This window comes from Phyllostomus hastatus, unplaced genomic scaffold, assembly GCF_019186645.2.
Source record: "Phyllostomus hastatus isolate PE091 unplaced genomic scaffold, TTU_PhHast_1.1 phas_scaffold_1674, whole genome shotgun sequence".
NCBI lineage: Eukaryota > Metazoa > Chordata > Mammalia > Chiroptera > Phyllostomidae > Phyllostomus > Phyllostomus hastatus.
In genome coordinates, this window is record NW_025334011.1 from 20,779,479 (window position 1) to 20,796,230 (window position 16,752).

At 36.0% G+C, this 16,752-nt stretch overlaps 1 protein-coding gene across 1 annotated transcript in view; it reads right to left on the bottom strand.

The window, feature by feature from the left end:
- MRC1 (mannose receptor C-type 1) overlaps positions 1–16,752 on the bottom strand; it is a 79,074-nt gene that overhangs the window by 31,954 nt on the left and 30,368 nt on the right. Inside the window, exons 7-11 of the mRNA XM_045857981.1 lie at positions 15,550–15,735; positions 12,334–12,491; positions 11,288–11,398; positions 4,547–4,662; positions 2,415–2,563 (exon numbers count right to left, since the gene is read on the bottom strand). Of these exons, the coding sequence (XP_045713937.1) occupies positions 2,415–2,563; positions 4,547–4,662; positions 11,288–11,398; positions 12,334–12,491; positions 15,550–15,735 (720 nt within the window). The remainder of the gene's footprint in view (positions 1–2,414; positions 2,564–4,546; positions 4,663–11,287; positions 11,399–12,333; positions 12,492–15,549; positions 15,736–16,752) is intronic.

Below are 16,752 nucleotides of genomic sequence, written 5' to 3' on the forward strand. Positions count from 1 at the left end.
TGAAAGCTGAGTGGCAAATCACGTGGTCAGACCTGCATGTGATGCAGAAATGCAAAGGAGAGAGCGTGTGACATTTGGCCATTTATTTGTGCTTTTTTCCATTGTTATTTACCTTTTATTTGTGTAGACCGTGTCCCCAACTGAATTGAAATCTCAAAGATCACGGTTTTGATAACATTTTATATTTCTAACATATGGCAGGATGAGCCCCTTACAGACATTTAATAATACAATAATTTTAGCATAATAAAATGTACTATATTGTAAAAATAGTAGCTTAATATTTCTTTTTTTTAATTATTTAAGATCCCTTTTTTCCTAGGTTTATGTAGGTTTCCCAGAATAGAAATTGTTCATTACAGACTTCAAGATGAGATACACCTGAAGTAGAAATTTAACTTAATTATTCAATCACTCTGAACTTGTTGCTTCATCTTAAAATACAAATATCACTACCTACCTTACAGATTTGTAATGAATTTTTTCATGGGTAAGAAAAGTACATAAAATAAAGTGAAGACTATATCAAACTTAATAGCTTATAATTCTGTTTCACAGTTTTGATTATTCCAGATAGTGATTACTTAAGACAGAGCTTTGAAAAACAGTACAATTCCTTCTGCTGAGATGAGGTCATCTTTTATTATTATTCTTTCTTTTACCCTTTGTAAGAGCATGGATGGACCTGGAGAATATTATGCTAAGTGAAATAAGCCAGTCAGAGAATGACAAATACCATGATTTCACTCACATGTGGAAAATCTAATGAACAAAATGAACTAACAAGCAAAATAAAGACAGGCTCATAAAGAGCAGGCTGACAGCTGTGGGCAGGGGAGGTTGGGGTGAAAGGATGGAGCAAAAGGGAAAAGGAGTCATGGACGCGGGTAGCAGCGTGGTGATTGCTGGGGCAAGGGGGGGCAAAAATACAATAAAAACATAAAGAACATTAAGTGTTTGGAGTAACTCTCAAAGTTCTGGGGAGGTACATCTTTTCCAAAATATTTTCATTAAGATACCTGATTCCCTATGGCTCCAGTTTCATCTATTTTTATTCCCTAAGGACATTCCTGGATTAATTTCCCCATATCCTACAGGTGAATGAACACCACCAGCAATTAAGTACTTTAAAATTAAGTACTTTGTCCTACAGTAATTGTTACCACTCCTACCAATATTTTTTTAAAGTGTGCACTCAGCTCTTAATATATTGGTCAGTTCTTTAAAAATCAACTGAAATCTTACTAGTTTTCAGAATATTCAATAATTAGAAAAGAATCAGACTATTCAAATTACTGATCGGTTTACCTTATTGTGAGCTGAGAATACGAATTAAAAGAACTTCTGAAGATTAGGATTTGTTAGGCTAAGTAGTATATTCATAAACTTTAGCTGTTATTCCTTCTTTAGTTCTTTGCCCTGGGGGTTGTCACACTGAATAAGGTCATATGTTGCAATATCAGTGTATAAAGAAGGCAAAGACTCTTTCAGATTCTATTTCAGAAACTACTTACTAGGGAAGCAAATCAACATTTAGAGGGAGGCAGGTGGTGGTACAAGCAGCACAGATTTGGGAATTACACAGATTAGTCTAAATTCATGGTCGGAAGCTTCCTGGTCACATAAATTTTCTGAGTCCACATCTTTAAAATGAAGACACTTAAAACTTACCTTGAACAGCTGACAGTGTTCAGAGGGGACAGGGGAGGGAATTTCAGGGGAATTTCAGGGGAAAACTGGAAGGGTTTACAGGAACAAGTATAAAGGACACATGGATAAAATCTAGGGGTGGGCCTGGATGGGAGCAAAAGATAGAAAATTGGACTTGAAAAATAGTTAAAATTAAATAAAAAAAGAATTTATTTGAGCTGCTGACAAATGAAAATGTCTTGACTCTAGTTTTAGTCACCAATCTAAATAAGGGAAATAAATGCCTTAAACTCTTTAAAAAAATCTTACCTTGAAAGTTTCTTACAAGTATAAAATACAATCCAACACATATAAAGGATTAAGCAGGGTGGCATATACAAGATGCAAAAATGAGTTCCACGTAACCCCTACCAACCCAAGCACACTAGTATCTCTGTTCATAGTTGCATTAAAATGGTATATATCCCTTTAGCAGAGTTTTAAGCTTTCAGAAATAAGCTAACCATTTGGGACATTTGTAACCATTCAGGATTTCATAAATATTTTTCAAATAGAGCAGTAGTCAATAATCTGGCAGATTTCCTCATTTGCTTAGACCATTGCAAACTAATTGAACATTTTTTAAAAAAAAGAAAAACAGAAGTCGAACAGAATATAAAAATACTGAAAGCATAATTAATTTACATGGTCATTTGGACAGGCACATAAGGAATGACAGGCTTTGCACACTGAATTCAAAGCTCAGGCCGAAGTTCTACATGTACCTGGCATTTCCACGTTCCAGTGAGTGAACTGGACCTGCTCCTCGATGGTCCACTGAAAGGTCCCTTTGTTTTGCACATCAGAAAGTCCTATCCAAAAATATTTTTCAGGCCTCAATCCAACAAAACTAGTTAGAAAGGCTTGCTCATATCTAAAAAGCAATAATAATAAATAATTTTGAAAAACATATTGAGCTAAGTTTTAGAAATATTTATATAAATATTTCTAATTATTAACATGAAATATATCTCATTTTTATGTTCATGCTATGATTTAGTTGGTAACTCAAACATATTTTGTTATATTTATGTTATTTATATTATGTAAACATTCACTAGGGAAATGTGATCTTCTGAAGGTAAGATATCACACAGCTGAGTAAACAAAATCTTTTAAATACACTCAAACCATTTCTCCCCATCCCTCATCAACCCCTCTGCCATTCTCAAAATGTAAGAGAATTCTGAAAATGAAGAAGAAAAAACTATAACATTTTAAAATGCATTGTTTAAAAATCAGTCCATTTTTCAAATATTTCAAATGCTTTGCACAATATTTGGTTAAGTAAATTGAAAGGTCATAGTATTATCAAGAATGATGCAAATGGAAAAATCTGTGTGGATTTTCCCTTCAATTGCCTTCTCATATCTATGCTCAGAAACAGAAAATTATTGAGAAATACAGAGGAGCCAGCATTCAATCTCTAGAAAGAATTAGGAGCAGAATCACAAATTCCAACATTTTCTTTCCCTTTGGATCTCATCTATGTATCTGGCATAATATCATAATAACACAATTTGGTTAGTAAAGGAACCAAAGTTTGTCTTAACTGACAAATACCAGGGAATGAGACAGCAATGTAAGCAAGAATCTCTCTTTGGAGCAAAAGCGAAGTGGTGCCCAAAGTTTCCAGGAACAAAGGAAGGTGGGTGACTCCAGAGAGAGCAGAGAGGGACATGCAGGGAAAGCTTCCATAATAGAACATGTGTTTGACCCTATACTGAATAATTCCATTCCCTAAACTGAACAAGCCAAAAAAAATTTTCAAAGTTCTACACTCAATTTCTCTTAAAAGTCTAAAAAACAAATTTAACCACAGAGTTAGTGAGCTCCTGAATATAAATATCATGGAAAACACAAAGAAAAATAAACCTAAACTATAAAATATAGGGGAACCTCCACTCCAGTAGACCAAGGGGTCAATAACAGTGCAGATCAGATGGGTCCCTACCTTACTTAGAGATGTGCAGCTCATCTGTGTCCTAAGATAAAAAGTACCTGTGTTCTGATTGTCAGATGTTAGTTAGCATAACATCAGGGCACCACCATGTATTAGACATTTAACTGTACGTGAAAGAAGGATGTGGGCTGAACTACAAGGTCTTTCGTAAACACTATGCCAAAGACAGCACACCCTTCATTTTTATCAAAGGGTTTCTAATATCAAGAGCATTCTCTACATTGTATTGAGTCTGCCTTGAAAGGCCAATGGGTATGACTTGTACTACAACTCAGTAATATTTTACTTTTTCACTGAAAATGATATGGACATTTTTAATTTTCTTTAAAGTTTCTCCTGGGATTATTCCAGAGCTTTGCAAAGAGTACGGGAAAATAAATAAACGCTAAAATCTTAATAATGAATGGGACTCCAGAGGTCAAAGTTACATAAAATTCCCTATTTCCATATGATTTTCTTGACTAATAAATCTAGTAAACCTGGCAAAGAAAAGAAAAAGAAAAGGAAGAATGGGAAAAATGAATAAAATATTCAGTAAACCTCTCTGCCCTCTTTTTTGGTAGAAAAAAGTGGTAAAAATAAAGTAGGATTTTTCAGCTGAAACTTTTTATTTTTCCTGCAGAAAATGGACATATCAGAAAAAGTTATGTCCATACTACAGTTTTAGTTAACAATTCTGAATATTGCATTTAGTACTCAAAGTAATAAAATATTTTATAATGTTTACAATTAAGAATTCAAATAAGAATATGACTGTTAATCTTCTGCTTTTACAAATCATGCCTCAAGATCCCATGTAATTTACTCAGAAATATAGAGCACATTGATACCTGGGCTTTTCTGAAAATGTTTCATTATTTGACATCTTAAAATAGAGTTAAGATTATTTCATACCTGTCTTCCACAGTTGTCAGGTAAGCCTTCTCATTCACACAGGTTTGGTTTGCTTCTGCAAATGTTGAAAGGGTGTGCCCAATCATATAGCAGTAGAAGCCATATCTTTTCCAGCCCTGTTAATGTTATCAAGCAGATTATCACACATATGTATTAGATAATATTATTTTAATAATTCCTGTCATGAAACATAAATTGATAGAGAAGAGAACTAACAGAACACAAATGTGAATAATCTGAAATGCAATGAAAATCATTTATATGAAGAAAGGAAATAGTAATGTTTTATTCCTCATAAGACAAATTATGATACAAAATGGGTGGGGGGCTGTCATTCTCTCTCCTCCAACAAAATGATTTGTGAAATGTTTAGCAAAGCAACCAAACATAATGGTGAAGACTTTGGCTTCAGAATAGGGAACCACCAGAAATAGGAGGCAGAATAGCAAGGCTTGTTGCCTACTGAAGCCAGTAGTAGATGCTGAGTATACAGCTAATCATCTGGTCATTGGAGAGTAGCTATAGACCTTCTGGCAACATGATTTGCATGGTCCCTCTCCTACACTTCAAACACAGAGAAATGCTGAATAAGAACATAACAACAAAAAATCCATACTAGAGTTTGAGAGGGAGAAGGGGATCTCTCCAGGCAACAGAAAGTAATAGAAAACTAAAAAACTTTGTCCATAGAATGGGGAAGGCCCTGGCTGGTGTAGCTCAGTGGATTGAGCGCTCAGTGGATTGAGCGCTCACTGGTGTGGCTTTGTGGATTGCATGCCATCCTGTGAACCCGAAGGTCACTAGTTTGATTCCCATCAGAGCGCAGGCCTGGGCTGTGGGCCAGGCCTCCAGTTGGGGGCGTGCGAAAGGTGACCAATCAATATTTCTTTCGCTCATTGATGTTTCCCTCTTTGTCTTTCTCCCTCCCTTCCCCTCTCTCAAAAAATAAGTAAATAAAATCTTTGAAACAAACAAACTAAAGGCTGAATTGGAAAACGCGCCAGCTGAGAGTTGTCTAGAGTGTAACAAACCTAGATTAAGGAACCAGAGTCCAGGGGCTGGGATTTAAATGTCCACACAGATTAGTACCTTAACTGTCAGCTTATCCGAGGCAGGAGATGGAACTGAAATTCTTGCATAAAAATAATCTCCATTAAAGGTAGCACCCCTGTGAAAGGAGAGCAAAAAACTTTGTCCATAGAATGGGGAAGGCCCTGGCTGGCGCAGCTCAGTGGATTGAGCGCGGGCTGCAAACCCAAGTGTCGCAGGTTCAATTCCCACTCAGGGCACATGCCTGGGTTGCAGGCCACAGCCCCCAGCAACCGCACATTAATGTTTCTCTCTCTCTTTCTCTCTCCTTTCCCTCTTTAAAAATAAATAAATAAAATCTAATAAATAAATATATAATTTTTAAAAAATTAATAAAAAAAAAGAATGGGGAAATAATAGAGATATTTGTCACCTGCCTGGGGTTCTGGGAGCAGGGAAAAATAAATCTGAAAATAAATACCAAGTCTGTGCCACAGATGGGTGCTAGCCCCAACTTTACACTCTTCATACTGTATGAGAGTCCACAGGGAGGTGGGCAAAACAAACTTGATCTACAATAAGAGAATTTCCTAAGCACTCAGAGAAGAAAGCGCAAAACTCACAACAGAAATACTTCCTCAATCCAGGTCACATGAGACTGTGGCATTTGAGAGTTGGGGTAGGGACTAACTCATAATCAAAAACTACAAATCCTGTGAGAAAATGTCTCATGTTAAGTGAGAGTTAAAATTTAACATAATAAAACATCTGGAAAAATATATAAATAAATATGCTTAGGATGACTTAAGTGACAAAAGAAGAAATAGAATCAATAATGAAGGATAAAAATGCTATGAACAAAGAATGAGAGGATTTGAAAGCACACAAAAATATAGAATTTCAAGAAAAGAAAAATATAAAGTTAAAAACTAAACTTCAAAATTGAAAACAGCCCCAGCGCACATGGCTGAGGTGGCTGGAGCATCATCCCATGATGCTCCAAAAAGGCTGCAGTCAGGGCAGCGCAGAGGCTGTATGTTGGACCCCAGTTAGGTCATGGGGAGGAGGCAACCGATTGATGTTTCTCTCTTATGTCAGGGTTTCTCTCTCTTTATCTCTCTTCCTTTCTCTCTAAAGTCATTAAAAATATTCACTGGTGAGGATTAAAAGAATTCAAAATAAACCAAATTTCATAAATTGAAACCGAACTAAAACAAAAATAGCCTTTCTTTTCAGATGGTTTTCAAACCGATTATTAAGAAAAAAATTAGATTAACAAAATCAAAATACATTTCAGGTGGACATATTCAAACTTCTTCCATACATTATACAATGCAACTAGAGTAGTATAGTTCACCATGGTCATTCTCCACATAAGAAAGAAGGAGCTCCTACCCTTTGTGACAGCATGGATGGAACTGGAGAGCATTATGCTAAGTGAAATAAGCCAGGTGGTGAGGAACAAGTACCATATGATCTCACCTTTAATTGGAGCATAGTCAACAAAAGAAAAAAGCAAACGAAATATAACCAGAGTCATTGAAAATAAGAACACTCTAACAATAGCCAGAGGGGAGGGAGAAGGGGAAAGAGGGGAGAAGGGTTTTCAGGAACTACTAGAAAGGACACATGGACAAAACCAAGGGGGAGGGTGGAAGCAAGGGAAGGAGGTGGGTTTGGAAGGGATGGGGGAGAGGGGTAGGGAGAAAATACAGACAAAAAAAGCATTAAAACAAAATATTTCTCAAAAACAAATAATGGCTAGATTAAATGTAGAAAATAGGGTTTTGGAATGGTTAGCAAATTGAATAAATGTAGCAGAGAAATTAAAATATGAAAAGAGGTTAGAAAACATGTTGATTGAAAAATAGAATGAGAACATCAATCTAAAGTATATTTCAGAAGCACCAAATAAAATGAACAATCGATAATTTTTAAGAATTAAGACAAATATAAGTCCTCAGAATGAAGGGGCATATTTAGTACCAAACTGAACCAATAAAATCAATCCAAATCTTGACACATTTACTAAGCCGGCAGAACGACAAAGACAATGAGATCTTAAAATAAGAAAATATAGTTAACCCACTTTTTGAAAAGGGAGGATTACTCTCTAACAGGAATTCCAATGGCAAAAATCAAAGTCAGGAGAAAATAAAATAATATATAAAGTACTATCAGACAATAACTGTCAATGTACAGTTCTAAAATGACCTATCTAAATTATTATGTGGGGCAAGGATAAATTCAAGACATTTTCAGACAAAGATAGCAGGTTTTCATCTCCCAGATCACAGTGAGAGAGCTCGAGAAAGGTTTACTTTGGCAAGAAGGAATGTAAAAGAAGGAGGAGCAAGTGAGCCGAAAGTCTGCTCTGGGCAAACAAATAAATGAATGTCTTAGTCAATCCAGGTCTAAGTGCCTGTACAAATGGCAGAAATAGCTAACTGGCTGTGGGAAGTTAAATAATGGAATATGAATGAGATCTGTAGTTTAATCATATTATATTCATGTCAGTTATCTGGTTAAGATAATGTACACTAGTTAGATAAGAAGTTATCATTCAAGAAAGCCGAGTGGGTGACAGAGAGAAATTCTATGTGCTTTTTTGGTCAATTTTGGGTGAGTCTAACATTTTTTCAAAATTAAACTTTTTAAAAATGTTTAAGTAGAATAACAATCTTCAGTTTGTTCAGGAAGCAGAGAAAGATATTGAATAACTTTAACTTCAAGTCAGGAATGCATGTTAAAAACATAAAGTTAACCATCTAAAAAAATAGAAGTTGAATGTATAATCTCCAAATGTGTAGAAGAGAAAAATGGGATAAAGATATTTAATAGAACCAATAGGGAACAGGAAAGGAGAAAAAGAAATAAAATAAGACGTAATGGTCAACAAAATAAAGTACAAAATAAGATTGTAGAAACTAATTCAAATATATGAGTCTGTAAAACAAATCTAAACTCATATGTTTGCCAGTTAAAAGCCAGAGCTCCTCAAATTAGATTAAGAATAAAAATGTAGACATATATTTATAAGAACCATTCTGAAAATACAATGATTAAGAGTAATAAGTTGGTGCCCTGGCAGGCATAGCTCAGTGGATTGAGCGCGGGCTGCAAACCAAAGCATCGCAGGTTCGATTCCCAGCCAGGGCACATGCCTGGGTTGCAGGCCACGGCCCCCAGCAACCACACATTGATGTTTCTCTCTCTCTTTCTCCTTCCCTTCCCTCTCTAAAAATAAATAAATAAAATCTTTTAAAAAAAGTAATAAGCTGGAAAAGAGCTTCTAGGGAAAATACCAAGCAAAAATAGATCTTCTGCAACAGTATTATTTAAAAATAATTTTATGAATAAAGTAATTACATAATTAAAGAACTGACTCATCAGGAACATATAACACAGATCAAAGTATATATAGTGAAAATTGACAGAACTATAAGAATATTTTGTCAAGCAGACAAAATATCAGGAACATAAAATATCTAGATAATATGATTGCTAAATTTTATCTAGTCATCATATATACACTTGTGAATTATCAAAGATCATTCTGTTCAAGCACATATGGAATATTTACAAAAACTAACTACGAGCTACACCATAAAGACAATCTCAACAAATAACAACAAAGAGCTTTATATGTTCACAAGGGAGGGAAATTAAAATCAATAGTACCTCTCAATTATTTAGAAACTAGTAAACAGACAAAACCCCCATCACTGTCAACATACACATGCACACACATGCACACACACACACTTCTAAATCATTCCTGAACCAAAGAAACCAAAAACATTTAGAACTGAATCATAATAAAACACTACATAACAAACTTCATGGCTGTTCCATAGAGTCAATTACACCTTTTATTTCTGTAAACATTTTAAAATGCATTCAGTTTAACATCATATCCATTCATTCCTCCATCTAAACGTCCTGGTGGTATATTTGATATTTCTGAATTTCAAACTTATCCTTGGGATTCCCAGTCAGCCTGGAAAAAGGGACTTCTGTATAAAGAGAATCACATTTGCAACTGTCAGCCACCCTGGAACTTTAGCATATCAGGACCACCTTATGTGAATTTCTTACCCAGCATTTCCCACACAGGTAAGCAATGAATTGAAAGCTGAATCCCAGATCAGTATGGCCATAGGCCTGTCACTTTGAATTCTCAAAAAGACCCCTGCCCCACCCAGTGTCCAGGCCCAAACTCCCACTCAAAAAAAGAAACTGTCTTATATTTCTTCGCTGGTGAGCGGATTTTTTTTCTAGTCTTCCCAGCTCTTTGAGAAAATCATTGCCTAGAACAGGTGTTTTCAAACTGGTCAAATTATTTAATAACTCTGAGCTTCAGTTGCCTCTTCTATATAATTAAGAATATAACATTTATCCTTTAAATCAATGAGAGCATAATAATTGCACTCGACAAACAGTTGCTTTCTATTAAAATATTTTCCTATTTTTCTATTACCATCCTAATGATTAAATCGAATTATATCAGATTACAGATATAACAATTAGTAGACTGTATATATAACTTTGATTGATTGCATAGAAGTAGTAAAATTTAAGGAGTGTTTCTTGTTTATAGAAAATTACAATAATATACAATACAGTCTCCTGTACATGCATATGATTAGGCAAAGAATGTCTAAGTGTAGTGGGAATAAAACCAGTAGTGAAAGTGCAGTGACCTGGTGACAGAAGACAGGAATCTAGTCTTGACCCTGTCAAGACTGAAACTTTCAGAATGCAAAAATTAAAAGTGGAATTTGCACCATCACTAAGATCGTTTATATCTCCAGCAGCCTGTGATTTTTCTGTATCTGCTCCATGTTTCTTTATGGTTTATTTGTGCAGTTCTAAATTATGTTTCACAGATTCTCAGCCTATTGGTATTTGCTATGATTTGATCACAATATGACACTTTTGGAAAGAAAATACATTTCTACTTTGTTTTTGTCCAGGAAAAGTGAGAAAGGAAAAAAAGCGGAAGATGGCCGACTCAGCAATTAAACAGGAAAATGATAACCATACACTCAGGATTTTGTAGTGTCTTTTCACTTTTAGAAATTGTTTTACAGAGATCATATACTTTAACCTCAAAGAAACGTAAGACCCACGGGGAAGTGTTACTAACTGTTGTGCAGGTGAGGTGGACGCAAGGTAGGAGTGCACAGCTGCATTCAGTTTAAAGGAGTCACTGCTGGCTATGACCAGCTAGACTTTAGATCCCCCACCTCTCATTGCAGGGATCTACTGGCAGGAACCCCCACCAGAAGGAGGCTCGTCAGAAACATTATAAATGGAAAAGTGACTAAGGATTGTTTTCTATCTGTGACATAAAGTGATCTACTGGAAATGTCCTTGACAACCCACAGGGTCATAGACCACCAATACCTCGATGACACCTTGTCCCATGACCTGCCTTCATTACCCTCTTCAGGCTCCACTCACTGTCTCATTTTATTCTCTGTTTTCTTTCCTCCAATTCCCATGACAATCTGAAAGGAGCTACTAACAACAAACAATCCACAATAATAGTGGAGAACACCTGAAGAGGTGCTGGGGTGAACAAGGATACAAAACTGTGAAAATGTTGGTTATCTGTGACAGTAATGAAGTACTTTCTCAGACAAAAATAAAACCAAGGGTATCATGTGATATCGCTGATCTGAAATCACTGTGTATGTCTGTACTCACTTGCTTGCAGCCTGCGTCTACTTCCACTATTCCTGGCCCTTGGGCTTGGGACTTCATTTTACAGATGTAGCCAAGAGGCCGCTCGCAGGTCTCATCTGCCCAGTACCCGTCCTGCAGAAAGCAAGGGGAAATACTTAATGCTTACCAGTTGTTGGACTTTGATGCTATTTTCTTATAATTGTGCCTCATAAAAGGAAAACAACGATTTGACGTTGTTAAGGGAAAATGACATCCATGCAAAGGAAAGGTAAATTGATGTTTTACAGGTAAACAGCAAATTGGACTCGCACTACAAAGATGTAAAGTGAGAGTGGAGCCCCTATGCTTTTACATCTTAGCTGTCTGACTCACTGTCTAGCAGCGGTGTCCAACTCATTTTCACTGAGGGCCACGTCAGCCTCACAGTTGCCTACAAAGGGCTGAATGTAATTTTAGGACCGTAGAAATGTAACTACTCCTTAACTAGGGGCAAGGAGCTCGGTGCTGCCACCAGGTAGAAACAAGGTTCTGGGCAGTATAAAACAAGGTGAGGGCTACATTCGGCCCTAAGGCCTTGTGTTTGCCACCTGTGTTTTAGAGGGATCTTTTCATAATTGATACCAGGTAACCAAAAAAACAAAAGCAAAAACACTACACATGAACATAGCTCTCCAAGCACAGATTCCAGGCTTTGGGACCCAGAGTAGATCTAACTAGGTCTACTAAGAGCAGCCAGCTGAGTAGAACCAATGCTCAGAATTGATTCATCGAGCTATGTGTATATACAGCACTATTTAGGACCCAGCACAGGAATAATATATGAGTATTAGGGATTGGTTAATTTCAACCATGACCTAAAAGTTTCTCTTGGTTTCTTTTCTGGGCCTCTTGAAAATATGACTTTGTTAAACAATTGAGAGAGATTCAAGAAATTGAATCTAAATTTTGGTTCAAGCTCGATCTGTGTCGATTAACCTAGACTAGAAACAATCTAAACAACCACATGTAACAAGTGGGAAAAATTCCCTGCAGCTTTTGCTAGATGTCAGTCATTCATGACCCCTCACCTTGCCTTTCATCACGACACAATCGTCCTGCCTGTTGTTTTCGTGGCTCGGTTCTCCGCGAAGCCATTTGGTAAATGTTACTGGGGTCTCATCATTCCATTCAAAGAGCATCTGAATCTTCTTGTCATTTAAGCCAATCCATAGCTCATCGTTTGGCTCTACACAAGAAGACACAGGAGTAACTCACAGAAAGTTTCCATTCCAAAGATCAGGAGGTTATCAAGAAAGGAAGGCCCTTTGCTCTCAATAGCAGTTCTAGTCTATTGACACTGCAACTATCATAAAGGACCATCCTCTTGAGTGTTAGCCTGGCCTACATGCTATAGCCTGAGATGTGAGCTACACTTTATATTGTCTATTTTACTTTAATTGTGTAATGTACTCTTTCCACTGTGAATACGACTATATTCTTTTGCTGTGCTACTGCAAATTATATCTCCTGAGATATGCAAAAATGAAATTGAGATGAGTCTATCATTACCCTCTATCTTATGAAGCTTTTGTTGTTGTTGTTGTTGTAAATAACTTACCATACCAACCTCACTCATCACATTGGAAATACAGCACTTACTTATATGTAAATCTGGTTGACTACTATTAAATATTATCTATGTAACAAAATAATAAATATAAAAAACGACTTTTATTTTACTGATTGTGTTGCCATCGAGTAAAAATGATCTAGCTACACAGTGAAAAGACGCATAAACCGAGAGGCTGGGCTGTGGCCCAACCTTTGGCACCTGTGTATTAGTCTATAAATATAAATGAATCTGGAATTATTTTCACCATTAAACACCGAAAGAACCCAAATAGCAAATAAAGGTTAAAACAAAAACAATCAGATCTATATACAAAGTGTGATTGTTTCATTTTAAAATTCTATAACTTTCATTATTGATTTTATCAGTAGTTATACTTCTGAAATTCTAAATATCCTAACTAAAATGGGACAATGTTGAAGGCCTGGGATTTTATGGCTAAAAACATACAACTCCAAATCGTAAAAAATGAAAGAATACACAGTTCAATATCTATTTAATTGTACTACTGTGAATTCCATCATGAATGCTTGATTTATGTTCTTTAAAATAGAATTACCTGCCAAGGGATTTTAAAGATGATTTTGTGTAGTAGAAAATGAGAAAAATGCCACGCTGCATAGGCATTTCCCTAACAGTTCAGCCTCTTCCTCCTCGAGTTGTCACTCAGCCTTGCTTTTGGAGAAGTCTCTGGCTGGCCCAGTGCCAGCCCCTGCAGATGTTTCCAGCACCCCAGAACGTGACTGACAGTCGCCAGGATGATCCCTTTTCCTGTCACTGAATTTAGCAGATCATAATCTTTTTGGGCAGCCAATACAGGCTTCAGGATGACCTCATGTACCCATCTCCTAGGGGTTTAGTTTCAAGACTGATGAAAACCTAACTCCCCAGTCCCACACTTACAGTAAAGTATTAAGAGTTTTCTATAAACATTTTTCACACTAAACTGTTCTTCTCCTCTAGCATTGGCAATTCCAAAACACAATCTTGATCCCTAAAAATGTATAAGCAGTAACTGTAAAGTTGTTAGGCTGATTTTTATAAATCGGTTACAGAAGCTGCCTTAATTGATGGAGTCATAATTTATGTGTACAGGTCCCCATTCATCTACTACCTTTCCATGGTTGACATAAAAGATATTTCGACTAGCTACAAAAGGTTTCCTAGGCTTTTGATTTAGAAACAATTCTTTTAATTTTTAACTATACTTTTATCAATATTACTTTCATTGTTTTAAAGAAATCTTTTTCAATAGTAAAGGAGAACAGGTTTCCTTGGTGAAAACTTACGAATTCAAATTGGACAAAAGCAAATGTTGTCACCTAACTTCCCAAAATAACTATAGCAATAAACATATAACATTCTCCTAATTTTATATCCTATTGAATAAAATACAGCAAAATTTGCACACTACTGCTGTAGCATCTTTACTTTATTTTTTGCAGAATAAAGAAGACATTTATCTTCCCTCCATATACCCCTGCACAATCTTAACTAAACTGTTTTCCACAGATTCATTTGCAAATTTTATTTCTTGTTATAAGTATCATAACTTATATGTCATGATATTACTCGGGTGCATCAGTTTTGATTACATTATTATCATCCAGGTAAATACAGAATAATGAAAAAATCATTTAGAGGCTGCACAGTCTATTATCACCACTACTAAGCTCAACGAGGAAAGCAGAGGGCAAAGGATTCCATTTGGCACAGGTGCCAGGAGTTAATAGTGTTTGGGGATCTTTTAACTCTTTCTCTGACACTATTCTATTGTTCTACTTGTCAATTGCTTTTCCTGTCCCCTCCCCCAACACCTGTCAATTGTCAGTCAGTGTCAGGAAGCAGCCCCCATCGTCACAACCTTCCGTTTCCTCTTGTTTTGTTTGCTGGAAATGAGCAGCTGCAGCTCTTCAAAAGTCTCATCAGTGGAAGCAGAAAATGATAACCATTTAATCAGCAAGTACCAAGGAGGGCTCATTGTCATCAGCTTCTTCCTCACCTTTCTCTTCATATCAGCATTCCCAACTCATTCTACCCACATTTCTTGCACAAACTTTTTTCAATTTTTGAAAATGTTACATCATTTAAGTTACTCTGTTTTCTATACACTTCTTAAATGACGTATCTAAAATGGACATATAAATTTCTTTAAAAAATTGAGGCCAACATCTAACTATACCAATAAAATATACCATTTCTTTCACCAATCAACATGCTAGAAGGATTAGTTAGCTTAATAAAAAATAAAAATCCCAAGTGTGAAATGCTTCATACTTCTTGTGAAATAAAATATAGCTTTAAAATAACACACACACACACACACACACACACACACACACACACAAATAACCACAAAATAAAATGAAATACTGATGACAAGTTTAAGGTAGCTGCTCTGAATAGACTATATATACAAAAGTAACATTTTAAAAAATATCCAGAATGCATTACATATTAAAAGAAAAATAAATTAGCTTAGTGATAAAGCTTCTTTAAAATATTATACCATTTTTACATTTTAGGAATGATATATATATTTATTAAATTTATTAAATTGATAATTGAATTATTAATTTGAATTTATTACACTTAATGTTGATGATTAAACTTTCTGGACATGAGCAGCAGGTGGGGCAGACTCCAGTCAAGCATGTTACTCATGCATTCTTACCATAACCCAGCTGGGAGATGATGAAGTCCAACTCCTCGATGGTGTGGATACTGGCGAGGTTACCGCCTTCCTTCCTACATGCAACCACGGCATCGGTTTGGATTTTCTTTTCCTCTCTGTGAATCTTGTAACAGTTACCTGCATATGGCCACCACTGATGTGGGCAGTTAGTAGGCACATCACTTTCTAGAAAAAAAAAGAGTTTGGAAATCATTTAAAAGGGAGGTTTTTTGGTTTTTAATTGTAACCGCATTTTCTACTGCTCTATATGAAAAAGAGTTCATCATTATGGGCAAATAAAAGTAAGATTATTTTTTACTTCCTAGCATTCGCAAAAGACTACATTGTGTTTGCTTTTAGACTAGAAAGTATGTGAATGCATCTTTCATTTTAAAATACAGCTAAATGAGAAATCTCTTCTTCAGAAAAACTGTACTTAAAACAGACAACATGAAGATACAGTAGACTGTCTGGTTTTATCTGTGTTTTGTCATCAGCAAACCTGTACTAAACATGTTATGTCAATGCTGGAGGCACAAAAGATTTGACATATAATGCATTGCTTAAAAGATTTTAATTTATCTCCCTTCTATGGTTGTCAGGGATCCAGTCATCCCTCAGAGGAGGGGCAAGACTACTGGGCAGGCATGAGAAAGAGGTGTTGCAACAGGGAATAGAATGGGGTTAGAGCAGAGAAGCTCTTGAAACCTCAGCAGAATGAGGGAGCCCCCTGAGCCTCCAAACCAACCCACTACCAGTGACTTACTGCCAAAAGCTGACATGACATGTGATGTCGTGTTATCACAGGGATGAGGTTCAGAAGTCTTTCAGGCAAAACCTGAAATTGCCACAAGTCGTATTGGGCAAGTCACAGCACATGAACCAAAGTATCCAGATATGCAAGTCATTTCTAATAACAGTAACACAAATACTAATACTAAACTACCTATTCTCACTATGCTCTAAACTAGGAAACATTTGAGATAACATGACTGTAAATTACTAATGCCACATATTGACCATTTAATCAAATTAGGAATAGTGGCCAATATTCTAATTATTGCTACTAATAGTTATCATCAAATTTCATAATCTTCATTATACATTACAACAATATAATGGTAATAAACTGGGGGAGGTAATGACCTCAGAAGGCAGAGACTCACTGTATTCATCCCCATATGCCTAGAACTGGAATAGGGC